This window comes from Ovis aries, chromosome 26, assembly GCF_016772045.2.
Source record: "Ovis aries strain OAR_USU_Benz2616 breed Rambouillet chromosome 26, ARS-UI_Ramb_v3.0, whole genome shotgun sequence".
Taxonomy (NCBI): domain Eukaryota; kingdom Metazoa; phylum Chordata; class Mammalia; order Artiodactyla; family Bovidae; genus Ovis; species Ovis aries.
Genome location: NC_056079.1, coordinates 33,472,611 through 33,494,970, shown reverse-complemented (window position 1 = coordinate 33,494,970; position 22,360 = coordinate 33,472,611). Strand labels below are relative to the sequence as shown.

The 22,360-nt window shown below is 38.1% G+C and overlaps 1 protein-coding gene across 2 annotated transcripts in view; it reads right to left on the bottom strand.

The window, feature by feature from the left end:
* Positions 1-397: 397 nt before the first annotated feature.
* The window catches only part of LOC101115508 (disintegrin and metalloproteinase domain-containing protein 32), a 197,426-nt gene continuing 175,463 nt past the window's right edge, over positions 398-22,360 (bottom strand). The window contains exons 18-23 of one of the 2 annotated variants that reach the window (XM_060407107.1): positions 17,346-17,436; positions 16,110-16,269; positions 11,158-11,190; positions 7,191-7,229; positions 5,291-5,329; positions 398-516 (exon numbers count right to left, since the gene is read on the bottom strand). In XM_060407107.1, coding sequence (XP_060263090.1) covers positions 510-516; positions 5,291-5,329; positions 7,191-7,229; positions 11,158-11,190; positions 16,110-16,269; positions 17,346-17,436 — 369 coding nt within the window. In that variant the 3' untranslated portion in view covers positions 398-509. Of the gene's footprint in view, positions 517-4,160; positions 4,459-5,290; positions 5,330-7,190; positions 7,230-11,157; positions 11,191-16,109; positions 16,270-17,345; positions 17,437-22,360 lie in introns of those variants that run through there. The other variant, XM_060407108.1, reaches the window with a different exon arrangement.

Genomic DNA, 22,360 nt, shown 5'->3' with positions numbered 1-22,360 from the left:
GTGACTCAACCAAGGGGCACAGAAAGGTGGCAAGCCGAATGTGAGGCCTGAGCAAGCACAGTTTCCCTTAGCCCTGATTCTGCAGTTGTGGGGAGGGAGAGGGGGCAAATAGCTGTATTAACTGAGATCTGCATGCAGTCAGCCAAGTCCAGTGAGAAGGACCAGGAGGAGGAACACAGTCCACACACTGATCCTTCCCTGAGTAACAGCAGTTGATGCAGATCCCCAGCCGCTAGGGGCCTAGGCAACAAACCCAAGTGGGTGGTGGGGAGAGCTGTGGAGAAGAGCTCAGGGACTCAATGGGAGCTCAGGTTGACTGTCTTCAACTCAAGGGCCCTGACATGGCAAAACTGTGCCTCGGAGTGGGAGAGGAAATAAAAACAGACGCTCCTGCAAATTGGTCCATCTTGGTTTATTGTTTTCCATCAGCTGTGACCAGGGGAGAAAAGGTCGAATTTTCATTTCTCAGCGAGACCCCGAGTGATATCCATTGCCTTCTGAAGGAATTGTTAGTTACTGTGGAAGAGAACAAAGACACATGTGCTTCAGTTCAGTCAGTCAGTTCAGTCACTCAGTTGTGTCCAACTCTTTGTGACCCCATGAATCGCAGCACATCAGCCCTCCCTGTCCATCACCAACTCCCGGAGTTCACCCAAACTCATGTGCATCGAGTCAGTTATGCCATCCAGCCATCTCATCCTCTGTCATCCCCTTCTCCTCCTGCCCCCAATCCCTCCCAGCATCAGGGTCTTTTCCAATGAATCAACTCTTCGCATGAGTTGGCCAAAGTATTGGAGTTTCAGCCTCAGCATCAGTCCTTCCAATGAACACCCAGGACTGGTCTCCTTTAGGATGGACTGGTTGGATCTCCTCGCAGTTCAAGGGACTCACAAGAGTCTTCTCTGCTTAGGTATTGATAAACAAGTAAATTACCTTCCACTGAAAAACATGCAGTTGGCATACTGCTAAGTGAAAAATTCATATGGCAAAAAAAAAAGAACTCTAGGAAGACATTTTATAATTTTGCTTATGAAATTACTTAACTGTGAGTAGAGAAGGAAATGGCAACCCATTCCAGTGTTCTTACCTGGAGAATCCCAGGGATGGGGAAGCCTGGTGGGCTGCCGTCTATGGGGTCGCACAGAGTCGGACACGACTGAAGTGACTTAGCAGCAGCAGCAGCAGCAGCTTTTTAACTACCAATTGTGATTTCTGGAGAACCATTGTATTTAATGAGAAGTACTTGCAAATGAGAAAATCTAACATTTTTTCCACATGCATGTTCTTGAATATAACAAGTTAAATCTTTGCATTGTTTTAAGAAATTTAAATACATATCAATTTTACTTTTTCCATATCTTGGAGCCAATCATTTTTTATTTTTTCATATTGTAAACAGTGTTTTGGTTTTGGCACTTGTAAACTCACAGGCCTTAGCATTTTGCCTATAGTACCTAATGGATAAAGTGAGTGGCTTAATCATGAATTCATTTTATAAACTAATTTACGTATCATGTATCTTATTAGCTGCTAAGCTGCTAAGTCACTTCAGTCGTGTCCGACTCTGTGTGACCCCATAGACGGCAGCTCACCAGGCTCCCCTGTCCCTGGGATTCTCCAGGCAAGATCCACAAGAGCAAGTTCCCAACAAACTTATAAGAACTTTATTAAACTGAAGAAAAAAGACTAAAAGTCTTTTAAAAATGATTTAAATACTCAGTAATCAAGGTTAGTAAAAATTAATGCATTATTTTTGGTGAAGTACTTTACCAATTCACCAATAAATATTAAGGAATTAGTTGTGGATTATTAGCTTCATTTTAATTTAAAGCATATTTATTTTAAGAGATAGTTCCTAATATATTTGCCTACTATTAAGTGTTTCACTGCTTTTCTGTGATTTGGATCTAAAAAAATTTAAGTTTGAGACAATACACTCTGAAAAAAATGGATTTTTACGGCAGTTTCTTCTTGTTTCCCTTCAAAATTGTAGTAGAAAAGGAAATATCTGCTACATTTTTTATACCCATTATTATCAAAAGTCAAAACCAAACTCTTGAGCCTCTTTTCTACTTTTATATCCACAGATTTCTTATTTCTGATCCCCCAACCAAAACAATGAAAGAGTAAAAAAAATAAGTTGAAAATAAATTAACTGAGTTGAATTAACAGAGAACATAAAATAGGCAGTAAGATTAGCGAGGGATTTCAGTGATAAGAGTGGCATAAGTTTACCCTTCCTATCCTTTCCTACATCTGCTGCTTTACATCTTCAAAACTTAAAGGAGGTTTTTCTTACTACTCTGACCACGAAACTCCCCTATTTAACAAAGTAGAAAGTGAAGTGTTAGTCATTCATTCATGTCTGACTCTGCGACCCCATGGACTGTAGTCCTCCAGGCTCCTCTGTCCATGGGATTCTCCAGGCAAAAAGACTGGAGTAGGTTAATACAGTTAGTTCTCCCTCAAATCAATAAAAGAATTTGTATATCTGGATTTGTCAGACTACTTTATATTTAACCCATCTGATTTCTGGCTTAAAATTTTTTTTTGTCCTGGTAGTGTTTACCTGAGAAGTTGGTTCTATCAACATCTCCCATTGGTTTTCAAACTTTTTAAAATAGTGAAGAAAGGAAAACATGGGTGTTGTAACAGTGAGGCAGAGCAAATGTGTCTGCTAGCTTATTAAATTTAACAGAAAGAACAACCCAAGAATGCTTTTTGGTTTATGCTAAACACAGGACTGGATGAAGCACAAGCTGGAATCAAGATTGCTGGGAGAAATATCAATAACCTCAGATATACAGATGATACCACACTTATGGCAGAAAGAGAAGAACTAAAGAGTCTCTTGAAAGAGGAAAGTGAAAAAGTTGGCTTAAAACTCAACATTCAGAAAACCAAGATCATGACATCTAGTCCTATCACTTCATGTCTAATAGATGGGCAAACAATGGAAACAGTGAAACTTTATTTTGGGGGCTCCAGAATCACTGCAGATGGTGACTGCAGCCATGAAATTAAAAGATGTTTGCTCCTTGGAAGAAAAGTCATGACCAACCTAGACAGCATATTGAAAAGCAGAGACATTACTTTGCCAACAAAGGTGCGTCTAGTCAAAGCTATGGTTTTTTCAGTGGTCATGTATGGATGTGAGAGTTGAACTACAGAGAAAGCTGAGCACCGAAGAATTGATGCTTTTGAACTGTGGTGTTGGAGAAGACTCTTGAGAGTCCCTTGGACTGCAAGGAGATCCAACCAGTCAATCCTAAAAGAAATCAGTCCTGAATATTCATTGGAAGGACTGATGCTGAAGCTGAAACTCCAATACTTTGGCCACCTGATGTGAAGAACTGACTCTCCTGAAAAGACCCTGATGCTGGGAAAGATTGAAGGTGGGAGAAGAAGGGAACGACAGAGGATGAGATGGCTGGATGACCAACTCAATGAACATGAGTTTGAGTAAGCTCTGGGATTTGGTGACAGACAGGGAGGCCTGGCATGCTGCAGTCCATGGGATCACAAAGAGTCAGACATGACTGAGCAACTGAACTGAAACACAAGCTAGACTAATGGGTTAACTCTCCAGACCACACACTTCAAATGTGATATATATTGTCCTAGGATGGTGATTATCCCTCAGTCTTGAATACTACTTCCAGTAGAAGATGACTATGCAAATGACATATTCTATCATGAGAGATAATGTGAGTGGACAGTTGGAGTAGTTATAACGTCAATCATGTGTGTATGTAAAGTTCAAGATGTATGTGATATTCATCCACTACGCAAGTATTTTAGTGAGCATTTACTCTGCTAGGTGCTAACCACAAGTTGGTTAACAAAGTACACACAGTCATTATATTCAAGCAATTTCAGAGCTTATTGGCAAAGCAATGCACTAGAGGAGCATCAGTTTGGAAGTATTAGTGTTTGAGCTGCTGCTGCTGCTACTGCTGCTAAGTTGCTTCAGTCGTGTCCAACTCTGTGCGACTCCACAGATGGCAGCCCACCAGGCTCCACCCTCCGTGGGATTCTCCAGGCAACAACACTAGAGTGGATTGCCATTTCCTTCTCTAATGCATGAAAGTGAAAAGTGAAAGTGAAGTCACTCAGTCATGTCCGACTCGTTGCAACCCCATGGACTGCAGCCTACCAACCTCCTCCATTCATGGGATTTTCCAGGCAAGAGTACTGGAGTGGGTTGCCATTGCCTTCTTCAAGAAAATGAAAGTGAAGTCACTCCGTCATGCCCGACTCTTTGCAATGCCGTGGGCTATAGCCCACCAGGCTCCTCTGTCCATGGGATTCTCTAGGCAAGAATACTGGAGTGGGTTGCCAGTTTCTTCTCCAGGGAGTGTTTGAGCACTATATTACAAATCCGTTGGTAATGGTGAGAGTAGAGGCAATAAAGAACATCTGCCTTTTTCTTCACACTTAGTTTGTACGAAGCAATGTCTATAAAAGAGTAACTATGTTAGGAGACATTATGAAAAAAAAAAAAAGAACAAAATAAAGGAAATAGAAATGTCAACGGCTTCCTGAATGGAGGGAGTGATGTCATCAGGGAGGACAGAAACTATCTAATGTAGTGGTGCAGCCTGAAAACCACCTGTGGGTATAAAGTAGATTTTGGAATATCAGTGGATTGAATGTAACTAAAAGAAGACACTTTAAGGGAAATGCCAAGCAGTATAAGTAAATAAAACCTCTATAAGGGAGAGAAGAAGATTAGCAGATCAGTAAATATTTGATGACTTTGGAAGGATCACAAGGCCACATAGGAAACTAAAAACTCATGAGAACTCTGTATTAACACAATTGTGGGCTGTTGGATTGGGGTGGGGAGTATGAAACATGTAGAATTTCAGTTTATAATAACTGTTTCTTAGATAAACTCCTCTTAAGAGTGGTAATAATTTACTCAGTTGTTCATATTGAGTTTGTGGGTATAAATGTGATCTTAAAAAAAAAGAAATATTTCTCTTTGTGTATTTCATCACAAAAAAATGCTCTGATTATGTTAATTTCATAAAATAATTATAAATATCTTGCCTCTCATTAGACTTAACTAGTTTTTCCCTATGTATTAAGAGTAGGCAACCAATAAAAATTTAGTAAACTGAAGAAAAGACTAAGTTCATTAATACTCATTCCCAGAATGGAAAATATTAATAAGTTGTTTTTACTGCAGTACTTCATCGATTGTAGCTGCTCAAAAATATTAAGCAATTATTTGTTCATTTTCAACTTTGACTTACTTATAAGAAACATTTCCTAAGTCACTTACCTGCTGCGATTTGTTTGGGTACTACTTTCTGACCTCGATCTAAATAAAAATAAAAATGTCTAAAAGTTAATACGAATAAACATGCCTACCTTAAGAATGACAATCAAGCCATTTTATACCCGAACTACTCTAGTTGAAATGTACATATTCCAGTGGGTTATGCTATCATCCCTCACTCAGTGTAGGTGAATTAATATCCTAGAAGAGATGAATTATGTTGACAAGGTTCCAGGATGAGAGATGCTATGAGAGGGAGAAATGGAGGCAGTTAAAGTGTTATATATACATACGTGTGTGTGTCTGCGTATTTGTCTTTATACTTTTGTGTTTATGGATTTTTTTTTTTTTGGTCTGGCTGCCTGTGTGCATGTCTGTGGAAAAGATTAATTAATTAATTCCTTTATTCAACAAACGTTTATTGAGCACTTACCGTAAACCAAGAACTCTGCTACATGCTGGCTATGCAGTGTGGAGCAAGATATATATGGCCTTTATCCTTTATGGTAACAGTGTAATAGGACATACATCCAATGTGAGGAAAAGGTAACTATGCTTAAGGATCATATGATGACTCCCTGACACTGAGAGGATATACTAATGAAAATCAGTTTTTATTTTTAGCTTAGTGAGAGTAACTCATGACTCCATAAGTGTCACTGAAAGGAAAAGATCATAATAATGAAAGAGAGATAAAGGATAAGAAAAGAAGGCATCATAATGGAAGAGGAAGACCTATTCGGAATAAATGAAATTAAACAGCCCTGTTGTACAGCCTAGACATCCTACTCTGTACATTTGGGTGTGTCTGGGACAGCAGTATACTTTGGAGGAAGCTGGGTGGAATCATGAGGGCACAGGAGCGCATTCCAGCATTCTGGCTGGGAGAGTCCCACGGACAGAGGAGCCTGGCAGGCTACAATCCATAGGGTTGTAACGAGTTGGACACCACTGAAGCAACTGAGCGTGCACACACGCACACACACAGGTGGAATAACACCATCCCAAACTGTTGGATGTGGAAAACTAAACAATTATTGTGTTATTACTCAGACATATCCACCTTTCAGGAAATGGAGGGAGACTTAATTAAAACTACTTTGTAACTGTATGTATGGCTGAGTCCCTTTGTTGTTCACTTGAAACTGTCACAACTAATTTTTGGTTAATTAGTTATACCCCAATACAAAATACAAAAGTTCTTAAAAAACTACTTTGTAATTTTGAAAGGCTATGTAACACACAGAATTATTATTCCCTTTAAACCTTTTTCTTCAGCAAATTTTTCTCAAGTGACCAGGGTAAGCACTCATTCAGTTGTTAAAGAGCATACATATTGGGTTTCTAGAGTCTCCAAATAAAGAAGTGAACTTCTCCATTTATGAGTTAGCACCATAAACATTTCACCAATCATTTACTCCTTTGCATCCCCAGAATAAACTCCCAAAATCCATTAACAAACTGAAGAAAGCATTTATTTATTTAGACACTCACTCACTGTTATTGGTTAGAACATACTAAAAGGAATTTGTGTGTGTGTGTGTGCTGTGCTAAGTCGCTTCAGTTCTGTCCAACTCTGCAACCCTATGGACTGTAGCCTCCCAGGCTCCTCTGTCCAAGGAATTCTCCAGGCAAGAATACTGTAGTGGATTGCCATGCTCTCCTCCAGGGGGTCTTCCTGACCCAGGGATCAAATCTGTGTTTTTTATGTCTCTTGCACTGGCAGGCAGGTTCTTTGCTCACTACTAAAAATATTAAGGGGAAAGAGAACCAACCATCTCTTTTAGAAGCTATATGTGTAGTATACCTTATCAATTGTTGCTGTGCAATTAATACTTACCAATGACTTGTTAAATATCAATTTGTTCATCTTATTTTAAGAAATCCTTTCTAATTCACTTACCTTACAGTATCTGATTGGCTGCTACTTTCTGATGTGGACCTAAAGGCAAGTGAAAAATAATGCTTCAAAGTTAATACTTTAAAAAAAGTGTGCCTCTGTAACCAATGAATGTCAGGTCATTTTGTAACCTACATTAATTCTTTTATACTACTAATCACCGCTAATGAATCATTTCAAAAGATTACTAAGTTACAGTCTGCAAATTACAGCATTGCTTTTTATCCATATACCATGTCCATAGAGAACATAAATTTCAAATTCCCAAATAGAGGAGCAAGAAAACTGATTTGTTACTTCTCAGTAAAGAATATACGCTTGATTCTGAATACCTGATTCTGGCCTCTAGGTTCTACCCTGATGTGTTACCCACTAGTAAACAAATTACTGCAGGTGGTGATTTAACACCCTCACTGACTTCTAAACAATTAGGCAGACTGTATTGAGAGGGTAATCTCCACCTCCTATTTGACGCATAGAGAAATGGTGTAAAAATAACACAAAATCCTAATGAAAATTTCAGGGAAGGAAGTGATATTTCTAATGATAGTTTGAAAAAGTGGAAATAGAAGGCATAAAAGGTAAATTTGAAAATATTGGGTCAAGTTCCTGATTTTTTACAAAAAATCTCTACCAGAATACATTATAACAAAATAACAACTCTGAGGCCAATGTATAAATGTCGAGGTTGTGATAGGCAGAATTCTAACATGGCCCCCTAAGGTTCCCATTCCTTGGTTATTTAAATACTCTTCAAAGTACTGCTCTGGAAAAATTTTGCAAATGTAATTAAAGCTCCAAATCTGTTGGCCTTAAAATACAGAGATCATTTTGGTGGGGCTGACCCAGTCAGGTCAAGGAGAGTTTTCTCTTGCTGGTAGAAGGGAGAAGTTAAGAGACAGTCAAAGCCTTAGGAAGACTTCTATGCCCTTATTTTTTTAAAGGTGAAGGGAGGTACCTGAGTAGCAATGCAGGTGGCCTCTGAAAGAGAGAGAAGGGCCCCAAGCAGACAGGCAACACAGAAAGATATACCTCAGACCTAAAGCTGCAAGAAACTGGATTTTTCTTACAACTTTTTCCCAGCCTGGCCTTCAGGTCAGCCTTGTGACAACCCAGTCAAATCCACCTGGATTTCCTACTTACAGAACTTCCACACAGGAAATGAATGTGGTTTAAGTTACTAAGTGTGTGGTAATTTGTTACACAGCAACAGACATACAAAAACTAGGTAAAATTCATATTAGTCTTAAAGGAATAAATGAATCAACACACTAACAAAAGATTTATCATCATCAGTAATAAATGCCACACTATACTTACATACCTTTAAATAGTGGAAACAAAATAACTCTCAACATAGAAGTTCATACTAAGAAACCAACACAACAAGCAATTATCCTCCAATTAAAAATTAAAAAAAATAAAACCCAGATGTCAGCACACACACACAAGAAGTCCATACTACCTAAACTCACATTTGAGAATGAAATAAGCACAATTTTAGGTGGATAAGATAAACAGTTTGCTACACAAAGACTCACTGATGGAAATGTTAAGCGATGTACTTCACCAAAAGGGAGATTGAACATCAAAATATGGAATTAAATTCAAAAAAGACTGTACAAGGCACTGAACTGTGAAATTAAAAAATTTTCTTTCCTTTTTATTAAAAAAATGAGTAAATAAAGTGACAAAATATAGTGAAATCTTAGTATGTTTTGATTAAATATAATAATGATTAAATATAATAATAATGATAACACTGACTTATTTGTATCAGGTTAAAATTCAGAAGTAACTAAAAACCAAATGACAATACTATGAAAGAGTGAATAAAAGAGTATAAGGTTTACTGGGCTAATATCCATAAATTGTTAGAAGAAGATTATAAGTACTTTTATATCTAAAATTATAACTTTATATTTAAATAATTTAATAAAACACAATATAATAATATAATAATTAAAGAGGATCACTAAAAGAATACAATTAGAACACATAATGACCAAATTGATAGAAGGAAAGAAAAAACATTGAAAGCACAATCAGTGTAATGGAACACAAGAAAGAAAATATTGAAAAAGCATGAGAAACAGAAAAAACAAAACAAAATGGCAGAATTTATTCTAAACATATCAGCAAACATTATAAGTATATAGACATACTAAATTCAACTACTGAGACACTTGAGGTTACAGATTTTAAAATATCTTTGGCAGGCTATTTTCAAGAGACCAAATTAAATAAAAGGTTGAAAGTAATGTGACTGAAAAGTTATATCAGATAAACTGAAATATTGGTATGCTGCTTCTGCTCAGTCGTCTCAGTCATGTCTGACTCTGAACAACCCTATGGACTGCAGCCTGCCAGGCTCCTCTGTCTGTGGGATTCTCTAGGCAAGAGCACTAGAGTGGGTTGCCATGCCCTCCGCCTGGGGTCTTCCTGACCCAAAGATCGAACCTGCATTGCAGACAGATTCTTTATCGCTGAGCCACCAGGGAAACCCTGAATGTTGGGTTGGTTCAGTTCAGTTGAGTTCAGTCGCTCAGTCGTGTCCGACTCTTTGCATCCCCACGAAGAGCAGCACGCTAGGCCTCCCTGTCCATCACCAACTCCCGGAGTTCACTCAGACTCACGTCCATCGAGTCGGTGATGCCATCCAGCCATCTCATCCTCTGTCGTCCCCTTCTCCTCCTGCCCCCAATCCCTCCCAGCATCACAGTCTTTTCCAATGAGTCAACTCTTCACATGAGGTGGCCAAAGTTTTGGAGTTTCAGCTTTAGCATCATTCCTTCCAAAGAACACCCAGGGCTGATCTCCTTTAGAATGGACTGGCTGGATCTCCTTGCAGTCAAAGGGACTCTGTACACCCATGGTGGATTCATGTCAATGTATGGCAAAACCAATACAGTATTGTAAAGTAAAATAAAGTAAAAATAAAAATTAAAAAAAAATTTAAAAATTTAAAAAAAAAGTCTTCTCCAACACCACAGTTCAAAAGCATCAATTCTTCAGCGCTCAGCTTTCTTCACAGTCCAACTCTCACATCCATACCTGACTACTGGAAAAACCATAGCCTTGACTAGATGGACCTTTGTTGGCAAAGTAATGTCTCTGCTTTTCAATATACTATCTAGGTTGGTCATAACTTTCCTTCCAAGGAGTAAGCATCTTTTAATTTCATGTCTGCAGTCACCATCTGCAGTGATTTTGGAGCCCAAAAAAATAAATTCTGACACTGTTTCCACTGTTTCCCCATCTATTTCCCTTGTTGGTGGACCAGTTATAAATCAGTACGGACTGAATTTGTTATTTAAGAAATATTAATGGGGACAATACACTATCCATTACTGATTTTAAAAAAACAACACACAAAGTAGATATAATTAGTTCTTACCAATCCATAACTACCATAGAAATTTATACATGAGTTCAGTCATGTACAGTCTATCAAATATCAAGCATTTGCTTGCTTATTTACCCAAGCTGTACATGAATATAACCCAAGCTGTGGTTTCTTTGGTAGCTCAGTCAGTAAAGAATCTGCCTGCAACGCAGGAGACCTGGGTTCAATCCCTGGGACAGGAAGATCCCCTGGAGAAGGAAATGGCAACCCACTCCAGTGTTCTTGCCTGGAAAATCTCATGGACAGAGGCGCCTGGAGGGCTACAGTCAATGATGTTGCAAGGGTCAGACACAACTGACTAAACCCGACGTACATCCTTTTTTCTTTACTAATTATATATATTCTAAATTTTGTTAGAGTCAGCCATTTTATTCCTTGTTTCCTCAGAAAAAAAATAGTATTTATTTAAATGAATAGAAGACTAATTTACTAGAAACCAAATTACTATATATTAGTAGCCTGGTTTTCAGAGGATTACTTTACCAACTGTAGCTAGACATTGTTAATTACTAATTCATTCTTAATTTTCAACATGTGTCTTAAGATGCCTAACAGCTTACCTACCTGGTGACATTTCTGTGAGTGTCACCTTCTGACCTGGACATAAAACAAATGGAAAATACTGTCCAAAATTAGTCGTAAGAGAGCTTGTCAACTGCATAAATAAAAATCAGGCCATTTTATAAGCTGTATTATCTCTTTTACAAGATTAGTTACCAAAAAAGAAAACAATGTGCAAGGTCACTAAACAGAGATGCAAATACGTAAACATTCTTATTTACCTGCATACCTCATCCATAAAAAGTATATTTCAAACCTGCAATGAGGAAATTATCAAGAAGGCACAGATTTGATTTTCCTTTGTCACTTCTGAACACAGAATAGTTTGATCCTGAATGCCTGATTCTGACCTTTATACCCCAACTTTTAACTTTTTATTCATTGATAAAGAAATGTTACATTTTATAAGGTAAAATCCATACAGACTTCTAGACAATCTGACACACTGAACTGGTGGGAAAATTTCCCTTTCCATTCCTCATAGAGGAGGTCTGAATAAAACAGCAGGAACAGTTAACATATAACTGAGGTTAACAAGAAAAGAATTCTCTTTAGTAAAAATGAAGAAACAGAGAGTTCAAAGGGTAGACAGGAGTTAAAAGTGAGTGACTGCAGGGGTGTCTAAACCAATGATACAACTTTGGGACTAGAGATTCAATAGTCATTCCTTAGAAGGATATAAGTTATGAGGACTTTGCATGTAGGGAAACTAAGTGAGCTCCTTAACTGGAGCCACTTAACCTGGGAGCCATGAATGGTCATACCACCCATTCAATAGGGCTAGTAAAAATCCTGACCAGTGGCCTTTGGAATGCAGCAGGGAAAATGGGAATATGCAACATGCATGGATAGATGGGGGAAAGTGCATCACTGAGGAGTCCCAAGCCTCCAAAAAATGCACTTTCAGGATGCCAGTTCACACTCCTACAAAGGCTTGAACACCATGCAGAGCATTTGCTTTAAATATTTTTTCTTTAAAGGAAGCAAAAAGGAAACCACCCACATTGAGTCTTCAACACAAGGCATGCTGAATTCTCATGGGAAAATCATAGATATTGAAGAGAAAAGAGTCTCTGATTACAAAGCCCTGGTAGTTAACATCAGCAGCCATAGCCAAACAGTGAGCTCACACACCAAGAAATACAAATGATTAAAAAAACACTCTGAGAATACTTAGAATCTCCATAGAGATGTTTGCAAGAATAGAATCCATAAGTCTAGAACAGGACTGAGAAGGAAGAAATGGTGATGTGAGAGAATGATCTGAGAAAATCAAACAGAATATGAGATGGAGAGATACCTATGAAAGTGCAGTTACAAACCACAAAGATACAGTTCCAATACTGATCAAAATGGAGTAACAGACAGGCTTTACTCTTCTGCCTGAAACAACTGAAAATCTGGACAAAACATGTTAAACACTGGTTTTCAGATACTGAATATTAGGCAAGATAGTGATCTATGAGAGAAGGAAATAAAGACCCATGATTGCCCCTTCTTACTGCAGGGAAGACTTTCCATGCTGTAACACAGCAATGGGAAGCCAGGCAGAGAAAGAAGTCTCCCCAAATTGAGGTGATACCATCTGGGGAGACCAAGGCAGCTACAATTCTCTGCTAGCCTTTGCCCTGCTTCATTTTGTACTGCAAGACCAAACTTGCCTACTACTGCTGGTATCTCTTGACTTCCTATTTTTGTATTCCAGTCCTCTGTGATGAAAAGGACACCTTTTTTGGTGTTAGTCCCAGAAGGTCTTGGAGGTCTTCATAAAATCAGTCAATTTCAGCTTCTTCAGCATTAGTGGTTGGGGCATAGACTTGTATTACTGTGAAGGTGAATGGTTTGCCTTGGAAACGAACCAAGATCATACTGTCATTTTTGAGATGGCACCCAAGTACTGCATTTCAGACTCATTCATTGACTACATGAGGGCTACTCCAATTCTTCTAAGGGATTCTGGCCCACAATAGTAGATACAATGGTCATCTGAATTAAATTTGCCCATTAACACCCATTTTGGTTCACTCATTCTTAAGATGTCAATGTTCAACCTTGCCATCTTCTGCTCGACCATGTCCAATTTACCTTGATTCAGGGACCTAACATTCTAGGTTTCTAGGCAATATTGTTCTTTACAGCATTGGACTTTACTTTTACCACCAGACACATCCACACTGAGCAACATTTCCATTTTGACCCAGCCACTCCATTCTTTCTGGAGGTATTAATAATTGCCCTCCGCTCTTCCCCAGTAGCATATTGGACACCTTCTGACCGGAGGGCTCATCTTCCAGTGTCATATATTTTTGCTTTTTCATATTGTTCACGGGGTTCTCGCACTGAGAACACTGAAGTGGGTTGCATTTCCTCCCCCAGTGGACCATAATTTAACAGAACTCTACACTATGACCTATCTGTCTTGTGTGGGCTTGAACAGCATTTCATTGAGTTATGCAAGCCCCTTCACCGCAAGGCTGTGATCCATGGGGGAAAAAAATGTATATATACACACACACACATACTCAACAAATAAGTGAGTCTCTCAGTTATGTCTGACTCTTTGTGACCACCCCATGGACTATATATACGTCTGTAAACACTGGTGAATATGAATAAGGTCTATCAGTTCAGTCCAGTTCAGTCGCTCAGTCATGTCTGACTCTTTGCGACCCCATGAACTGCAGCATGCCAGGCTTCCCTGTCCATCACCAAATCCCGGAGCTTACTTAAACTCATGCCCATCGAGTCAGTGATGCCATCCAACCATATCATCCTCTGTCGTCCCCTTCTTCTCCCGCCTTCAATCTTTCCCAGAATCAGGGTCTTTTCCAATGAGTCAGTTCTTCACATCAGGTGGCCAAAGTACTGGAGTTTCAGCTTCAGCATCAGTCTTTCATTGAATATTCAGGACTGGTTTCCTTCAGGATGGACTGGTTGGATCTCCTTGCAGTCCAAGAGACTCTCAAGAGTCTTCCCCAACACCACAATTCAAAAGCATCAATTCTTCGGCACTCAGCTTTTTTATAGTCCAACTCTCACATCCATACATGACCACAGGAAAACCATAGCCTTGACTAGACGGACCTTTGTTGGCAAAGTAATGTCTCTGCTTTTGAATATGCTATCTAGGTTGGTCATAACTTTCCTTCCAAGGAGTATGCATCTTTTAATTTCATGGATGCAATCACCATCTGCAGTGATTTTGGAGCCCAGGAAAATAAAGCCAGCCACTGTTTCCACTGTTTCCCCATCTATTTGCCATGAAGTGATGGGACCAGATGCCATGATCTTAGTTTTCTGAATGCTGAGCTTTAAGGTCTATAGTTTAACTGATAAAACTATACCAATGCCAGTCCCCTGGCTGTGAAAATTCACTGTTAATGTAAGATGCCATCATTGATAAAACCTAAGTGATAGAGCCAAGAAACTCTATGTCATTTTTGCAGCTTTTTATATTTCATGGTGGTGATTTAGTCACTAAGTTGTGTCCAACTCTTGTGACCCCATGAACTGTAGCCTGCCAAGCTCCTCTGACAATGGGATTCTCCAGGCAAGAATGTTAGAGTGAGTTGCCATTTCCTTCTCCAGGGGATCTTCCCAACCCAGGGACAGAAGCAGGGTCTCCTGCATTGCAGGCAGATTCTTTACCAACTGAGCTACAAGGGAAGCCTTTTATATTTCTTAAATTATCTCAGAACTAAATTTAAAAGAAAGGAATGGTAAAGCAAAGAACCTGGAAAATGTAACAGGAAATTCTAATAAATGTTAACTAAATATAATAATGATAATTTTTAAAAAACACAAAATTTACTTGGAGGAAACTGAAAAATCAAATGATAAACAGATTGAAAAAGATAGATTAGTGTTACAAGGCTAAGATCCTTGTCTTATTCTGAAGACATATAATGATTAAATTAAGACATTGTATATATAACATTTGCTACAAATACAAGTTAACAAAAATCATTAAAACAATCAAAACAGAATTAAAAATGTACAAAATAGTAAAAGAAAACAGAAAAATCATAATAAAAAAATGGAATTGGGGAAAAGGAAATAATGCCAAAAAAGAGGCTAGTAAATAGGAAGAAAATAAGATGGTAAATTTCAACATGAATATCTACGATCATACATTAAGCATATAAATATGAAAACTCTACTACTATATTTTTCATATAAAGGCTGACTATAGGATATCAACTAAAATCTAAGAAAGATTGAAAATAAGGGATGAAAAATATGTAATAGGTAAATCTAACTTGCAGAAAGCAAGCTGGGATACAACAATATAAAAGAGTAAAAATAGAATTTAAGATACAATTGTTAATGATGAAAAGAAAATACACCAAGAATATATAACTACACTGAATGTTATATATTTAGTCACTGTCTGGTGGCTCAAATAGTAAAGACTCTGCCTGCAATGTGCAGCAAGACCCAGGTTTGATCCCTGGGTCAAGACTCCCTGGAGAAGGGAATAGCAACCCACTCCAGTATTCCCTGCCTGGAGAATCCCATGGACAGAGGAACCTGGCAGGCTACAGTCCGCAGGATTGCAAAGAGTAGGACATGACTAAACGACCAACACTTTTCACTTTCAGAGTATATAAAGCAGAAATTTCAACAAAGAGGAAGCCATGATATATCGGAAAAGTTTAGCTTGTATATAGTAGAAATGAGAACCACTGGGCATGTGAAAGCAACAGATGTGGATGCATTTCCATTCTTCCTGTCTCAATTACTGAGGCAATAACATTGGCAAGTTATTAAACCAGATTCTGAAATTTTTGAAACTTTAAAATAAGGATGTCCAAAACTATTTCAAACAATTAAATGAGATATTGATGTAGCATTCAAAATTCCTATAAAATGTGAAGTATTGTTGCTGTTCATAATATTGCCTTACCTCTGACTAGATTTAAATGGTTTAACCTGAGAACACAAATTTAATTTACCCACTACTTCCGGATTCCTCTTTCTTGCTAAACCACTTTTTCGAAAGCTTCCATGAAGCAGCTATTATGGTTGCTACAACAAGAACAGGTAAAGCAATGTAGATAGCCAAAAGCCACTGCTTCTTCCCACCCTTCTCAGAAGTTCTTTCCATGGGTAAATCTAAAAATAAAAATACATAAAAAATCAGAGAAAAAAATTAAGCTGTGTACTTTTAAGTTACAGCAAACTTATCACAATGTTCTTAATTTTCATCATAATTCAAGTATCAATGAAAAATAATAATAGAATCATAATACTTAAGGCTATCTCTATAAACTCTCATTCTAAAAGAACAGACTAAGTTCCAGGAAGTTCTAATGTATTCTACCTTATACAGCAGCTACAGCAAAATCTTACGGTATAAGTAGAACCCCATAACTTCAGAGACATATAACCAACAAACATGCGTTATTATCTCAGAATTCTACTGTATCTGTGCATATCTTGTTTATCTTTATTAGAGTGCTGGCTCTTCAACATTAGGGATCTGTTTTTACCTATGCAGTCACTGCAGTGTTACTAAGATGGCACAGGCATAAAAAAATAGGACACATGATCCCTAACTCTAATTCTGCAACTAATTAGCACTGGGTGTTCTTTAAGTTCCATGAGGAGTGAGGCTTTGTTTTACTGTCTGTACATGCCTCGTGTCATATGATAAGCATCTGGCGTATATATTAGGAATTCAAGAAATATTTTGTAAATCAGTGGATAAATGATAAAAATTAAAGTCATGATAAACAGCATACTGTTTTAGCATCCTTCTGTCATCTCTTTAATAGCAATTAATAGATTTTTATCATTTAAACTGAAAACTCCTTTAGACTAAAGGTTTATCTTCTACTTCCCTTATTTCTTCTATAACAGACACATATTAGTGCTAGACACAGGGTGTGTTGCTGATCAACCATAAAAGCGGGAAAGGGTTGAAGGATAATTTAAAGGACAAAGTCAGACACAAGTAAATAAAAATTTTAAAAGATACTCAGCTTCAGTCATATTGAAAAGCTAATATTAGGGGGGGAAAGCAAGATTAAGAAAGCATATTGGTTTCTATTTCTTTTGGAAGCCTATCTGTTTACCTTTTAATTGCAAATATTGGTTTCTTTCTAAGTGGAAAAAACCTAACTATGTCTTTGTGAAAGCAAGCAATTTGACAATTCTATTAACTGGATATATAAGAGAAAGATACTTGCCCTGTTCCTCAGGCGATATTCTGGATTTCACCCTGCAATCTGGAGGGCTGTAGCCATCAGTACAATTGCATATCATCGTGGAGGTGCACACCTAGAATCATTTTTTTTTTAATTCAGATAGTCATTTAAAAATATTTTCTCATAGAAAGCAAAATTATCTGATGGATCATCAGGCTTACTCTGGTATTTTCATCTAGTGTAATTTTGTTTCTTTGATTTATTTACAGGGATAATTCTACAAATCAAATACTTGGTTTCTTAGCCTAAAGTATGCACAGATGCACACACATGCTAAAAGGAGCTACAAAGTGAGGCTCACAATATTTGAAATATCTGGAAAACTTAACACCTTCAAATGTTCACCTGAAAACTTGGTGTGCAATTCCAGAACCATCTACTTAAATTCTATTGAAAATGACACCATTCCAGCAGTGTGTTAGAGCCAGCCAGTATCAGCCCGCAAGGAGGACTGTGTACACTTCTTCCCATCTCCATTTTCAGTAACATCATGTGGTGGTCTGAAGTATCTGTATACATAGATGAGGACTTTACACTTCCTCAAGCTACTTGGTAAGCATTTAACAGCATAGCACTGCCCTTGACCAGGATCGTTTATTTACTTCATTAGTTTTTGTTTGTTTGATTTTTAAGCAAAATTTTTTGTATTCCACGAGGGTATCAGATAATTTTTGTAATTAACTAATTAATGATAGAAACAGCTTTATGGTGCTTGCAATGTGTGAGTCTCCATTCTGAGCACTTTACATTGATTTACTCATTAAATCCTCACAACAGTCCTGTAAGGTTGGGACGATTATTATTCCCACTCTAAAGATGAATAACCTGGAGGCACAGATATTTAACTTGCCAAAAGTCACATGGCTAGTAAGTGGTAGAGACAGAATTTAAACCAAAGAAATCTGGCTTCAGTCTCTGCCCTTGGCTATGCTACTCCTCAAAATGATATAAAAACACCTCTCAATTTCTAATATCTCAATTTAAGAATGTGATTCTAATTCCTGCATTCCATGGCTCAGATGTACATGGAAAAAAGTGTTCTGTTTGCGGTTTCCACTGCCCTAGCTTCTGTCATATCACTTTCATGTTGTAATGTGTGTGTGTGTGTGTGTGGCTGTGTGTGTTTACTCTGAAATATTGGGTTGGCCAAAAAGTCCATTCATGCTTTTCTAGACCATCTTACAGAAAAACTAGAATGAACTTTTGGGCCAACCCAATATCTCATTGAAATAATACTGCCTTTCTCAGGAGACACATGTTGTCAGTTCAGTTCAGTCACTCAGTCATGTCCGACTCTGTGTGACCCCATAGACTGCAGCACGCCAAGCTTCCCTGTCCATTACCAACTCTCAGAGCTTACTCAAACTCATGCCCATCGAGTCGGTGATGCCATCCAATCACCTCATCCTCTGTCATCCCCTTCTCCTCCCACTTTCAATCTTTCCCAGCATCAGGGTCTTTTCCAATGAGTCAGTTCTTCACATCAGGTGGCCAAAGTATTGGAGTTTCAGCTTTAGCATCAGTCCTTCCAACGAATATTCAGGACTGGTTTCCTTCAGGATGGACTGGTTGGATCTCCTTGCAGTCCAAGAGATTCTCAAGAGCCTTCCCCAACACAATTCAAAAGCATCAATTTTTCGGCGCTCAGCTTTCTCTATAGTTCAACTCTCACATCCATACATGACTACTGGAAAAACCATAGCTTTGACTAGGCAGACCTTTGTTGGCAAAGTAACGTCTCTGATTTTTAATATGCTATCTAGGTTGGTCATAACTTTTGTTCCAAGGAGCAAGCATCTTTTAATTTCATGGCTGCAGTCACCATCTGCAGTGATTTTGGAACCCTCCCCCTCAAAAATGAAGTCTCTCACTGTTTCCATGGCTTCACCATCTATTTGCCAAAAGTGATGGGACTGGATGCCATGATCTTAGTTTCCTGAATACTAAGTTTTAAGCCAGCTTTTTCCCTCTCCTCTTTCACTTTCATCGAGGCTCTTTAGTTCTTCTCTTTCTGCCATAAAGGTGGTGTCATCTGCATATCTGACGTTATTGATATTTCTCCTAGCAATCTTGATTCCAATTTGTGTTTCATCCAGCCTGGTATTTCACATGATGTATTCTGCATATAAGTTAAATAAGCAGGGTGACAATAAACAGCCTGGACATACTCCTTTCCTGATTTGGAACTAGTCTGTTGTTCCATGTCCAGTTCTAACTGTTACTTCCTGACCTGCATATAGATTTCTCAGGAGGCAGGTCAGGTGGTCTGTATTCCCATCTCTTTAAGAATTGTCAACAGTTTGTTGTGATCCACACAGTCATAGGCTTGGGCGTAGTCAATAACGCAGAAGTACATGTTTTCCTGGAACTCTCTTGATTTTTCTAGGATCCAACAAATGTTGGCAATTTGATCTCTGGTTCCTCTGCCTTTTCTAAATCCACTTTGAACATGTGGAAGTTCACTGTTCACAAACTGTTGAAGCCTGGCTTGGAGGATTTTGAGCATTACTTTGCTAGCTAAACATGTTGTCAGTTTGTCCTAATATTGTGTTGTTACATTTGGATCACTTCATTTACGTGATGTCTTCCAAGTTTTTTCCACTGTAAGTTACTATGCTTCCATTGGAGGAGGTAACTTGTGTATGTAATATGGACATATGTAAGTATCTGGGTCCTCATAAGAGTTTCACCCACTAGTTTTAGCATCTGTTGATAATGATTTAACTCCATTATTTCTTCTATATTGTTTATACTATTAAAGAGTTTTCCCATATCCACCTTTTTAGAGCACTATATTTCCTGGTACCCTAGCCGCCAACTCTCCCGAGTACCTGGTGCTGCCAGAGCCCCTGCAACCCAAGTAGCTGTACCACTTCCACACCTGGCCCTCACTGGGGCAGACCCAAGTCCTCCAGGGCAGCCTCAGGAGCAAACCCCAGTGGATGACCGATATGCAGAGGTGGAAATAAAACCGCAGTTGAAACCCAGGGGCAGTGTGACTAAGGAAGAAGACCCAAAACCCTCCCACCAGCTGTACAAGCTGCAGATTAAATCTGCATGATCAACTAGGCAGACTCTGTGTCTAGGGAACATATATAAAAGGGCATTGAGAGCTCCCACAAAAGAAAACACACTAGTTCTGAGAGCTGTGGACATCGGAGGCAAGAACACACAGGACTAGGAGCAGATTAGGATCTGAGCTGCCCCCACAGCAGGTCCAGAGACCAGCACAGTGTTGGAGGGCATCCTAGGGAGGTGAGGTGGACTGTGACTCCCAGTGAGGGAAAGGATTCTGACAGCAGTGATGCAAGAAAAACATTTATTATCCTTATGTTTTGACTTGTTCTGTAGATTGTTTTGGATTTTTCCTCTTTTTTTCCCTCCCCTCGCCTTGTAGTTGTTGATTTTATTGGCACTTGAAATCTAACTGAGCTTTTGAGCTTTTTTTTTTTCCCCTCTCATTCACATTTTTTATTGTTGTTATAAACCTCTGCCTCCTTGTTGGGCTTTTGCAGTACTGGGCAGCTTTTTTCTTTCTTTTCTCTTTTTAATTTTAATTTTTTAAACCTATTATTATTTTTTCTAAATTTATTCCTTTGTTTGCTTTTCCTACTGTTCTTTTCCCCTTGAAGTTAATTTCAATATATATAAATTTTCTTTATCTACCTCTATTTAACTCTGCATATCTATTCTTTCTTTCTGTTCTTTCTTTCCTTTAGTCTCAACATATTCGTTAGTTTTATTTTCATTGCTTTATACCCCAGTTGGCACCTTGATTTAGTTTTGTTTTCCAGTTTGTGCTTTAGTTACTTTTGTTCTGGTAGAAATAATTTTTGGTTCCCTTTGTTTGCCAGGTCAAACTCTTGCCCTCTATTTTTGTTGGACTGGTTTTATCTTGCTTATGGGTGTATATGTATATATGTATATTCAGCCACACTTTTTACTGTTGTTATTAACCTCTCCCTCTACATCAGGCCTTTGCAGTTCTATGGAGTTTTCCTTTTATTCCATTTTTCTTTCTTCTCCCTTTTTTCCCCTCTTTTTTTTATAATTTTAACTTTTAATTTTTTAATCTATTATATTCTTTCTGCATTTATTCCTTTGTTTGCCTTTTGTACTGCTCTTTTCCCCTTTCAGTTAAACTTTTATACAAATCTTCTTCATCTACCTCGATTTAACTTTGCATTCTATTTTTCTCTCTTTTCTTTCTTTCCTTTCCTCTCAACACATTTGTTGGTTTTTCTTTTAATTCCTATATTCCCCACTTGGCACTTTGCTTTAGTTTTGTTTTCCAGTTTGTGCTTTAGTTAGTTTTGTTCTTAATTAATAAATTTTTTTTTTTATTTCTGTTGTTCACCGAGTCAATCTATTGTACTTTATTGTTGTTGGAATGTTTTGACTTTGCTCATGGGTGTATATGTATATGTGAATATTCCATTATTTCAATTATTATTTGTCTGATTTTGTAACTGCCATTTGTCTGGGGTCCATCTTTGGTTTCTCATTTTTGGATATTTGTTTTAATCTCACTTAATGCCATAACAAACCACTTGTGGAAACTTTGTTCCTGAGATCAAGACCTGAGCCTTTTGAGTGGGAGCACTGACTCCAAGATGCTAGACTACCAGAGAACTAACCCTAAGGGCTATCAAATAGTGAGAATTCACACAAAGGAAACCACTGGAATACAAGACCCAGCATCACCAAACCACCAATAGGACTCCTCATCTAAACAACAAACAAAACAAAAATACTAACAAAATCATCAGAAGACAGGATTACAACCTCTCTCAGCCTTGCCCATCAGAGGAAAAACAACAAACAAAAATTCAGCACAAATCTCACCCTATAAGAAGTTTACACAAACCACTGGATCAATCTTACAGGGAAGACACCAAAAGGAAGAAAGAATTCAACCTTGAAGCCTAGAAAAGGAGACCTCAAACACAACATGTTAAAAAATGAAAAGGCAGAGAACTACTACACAAATGAAGAAA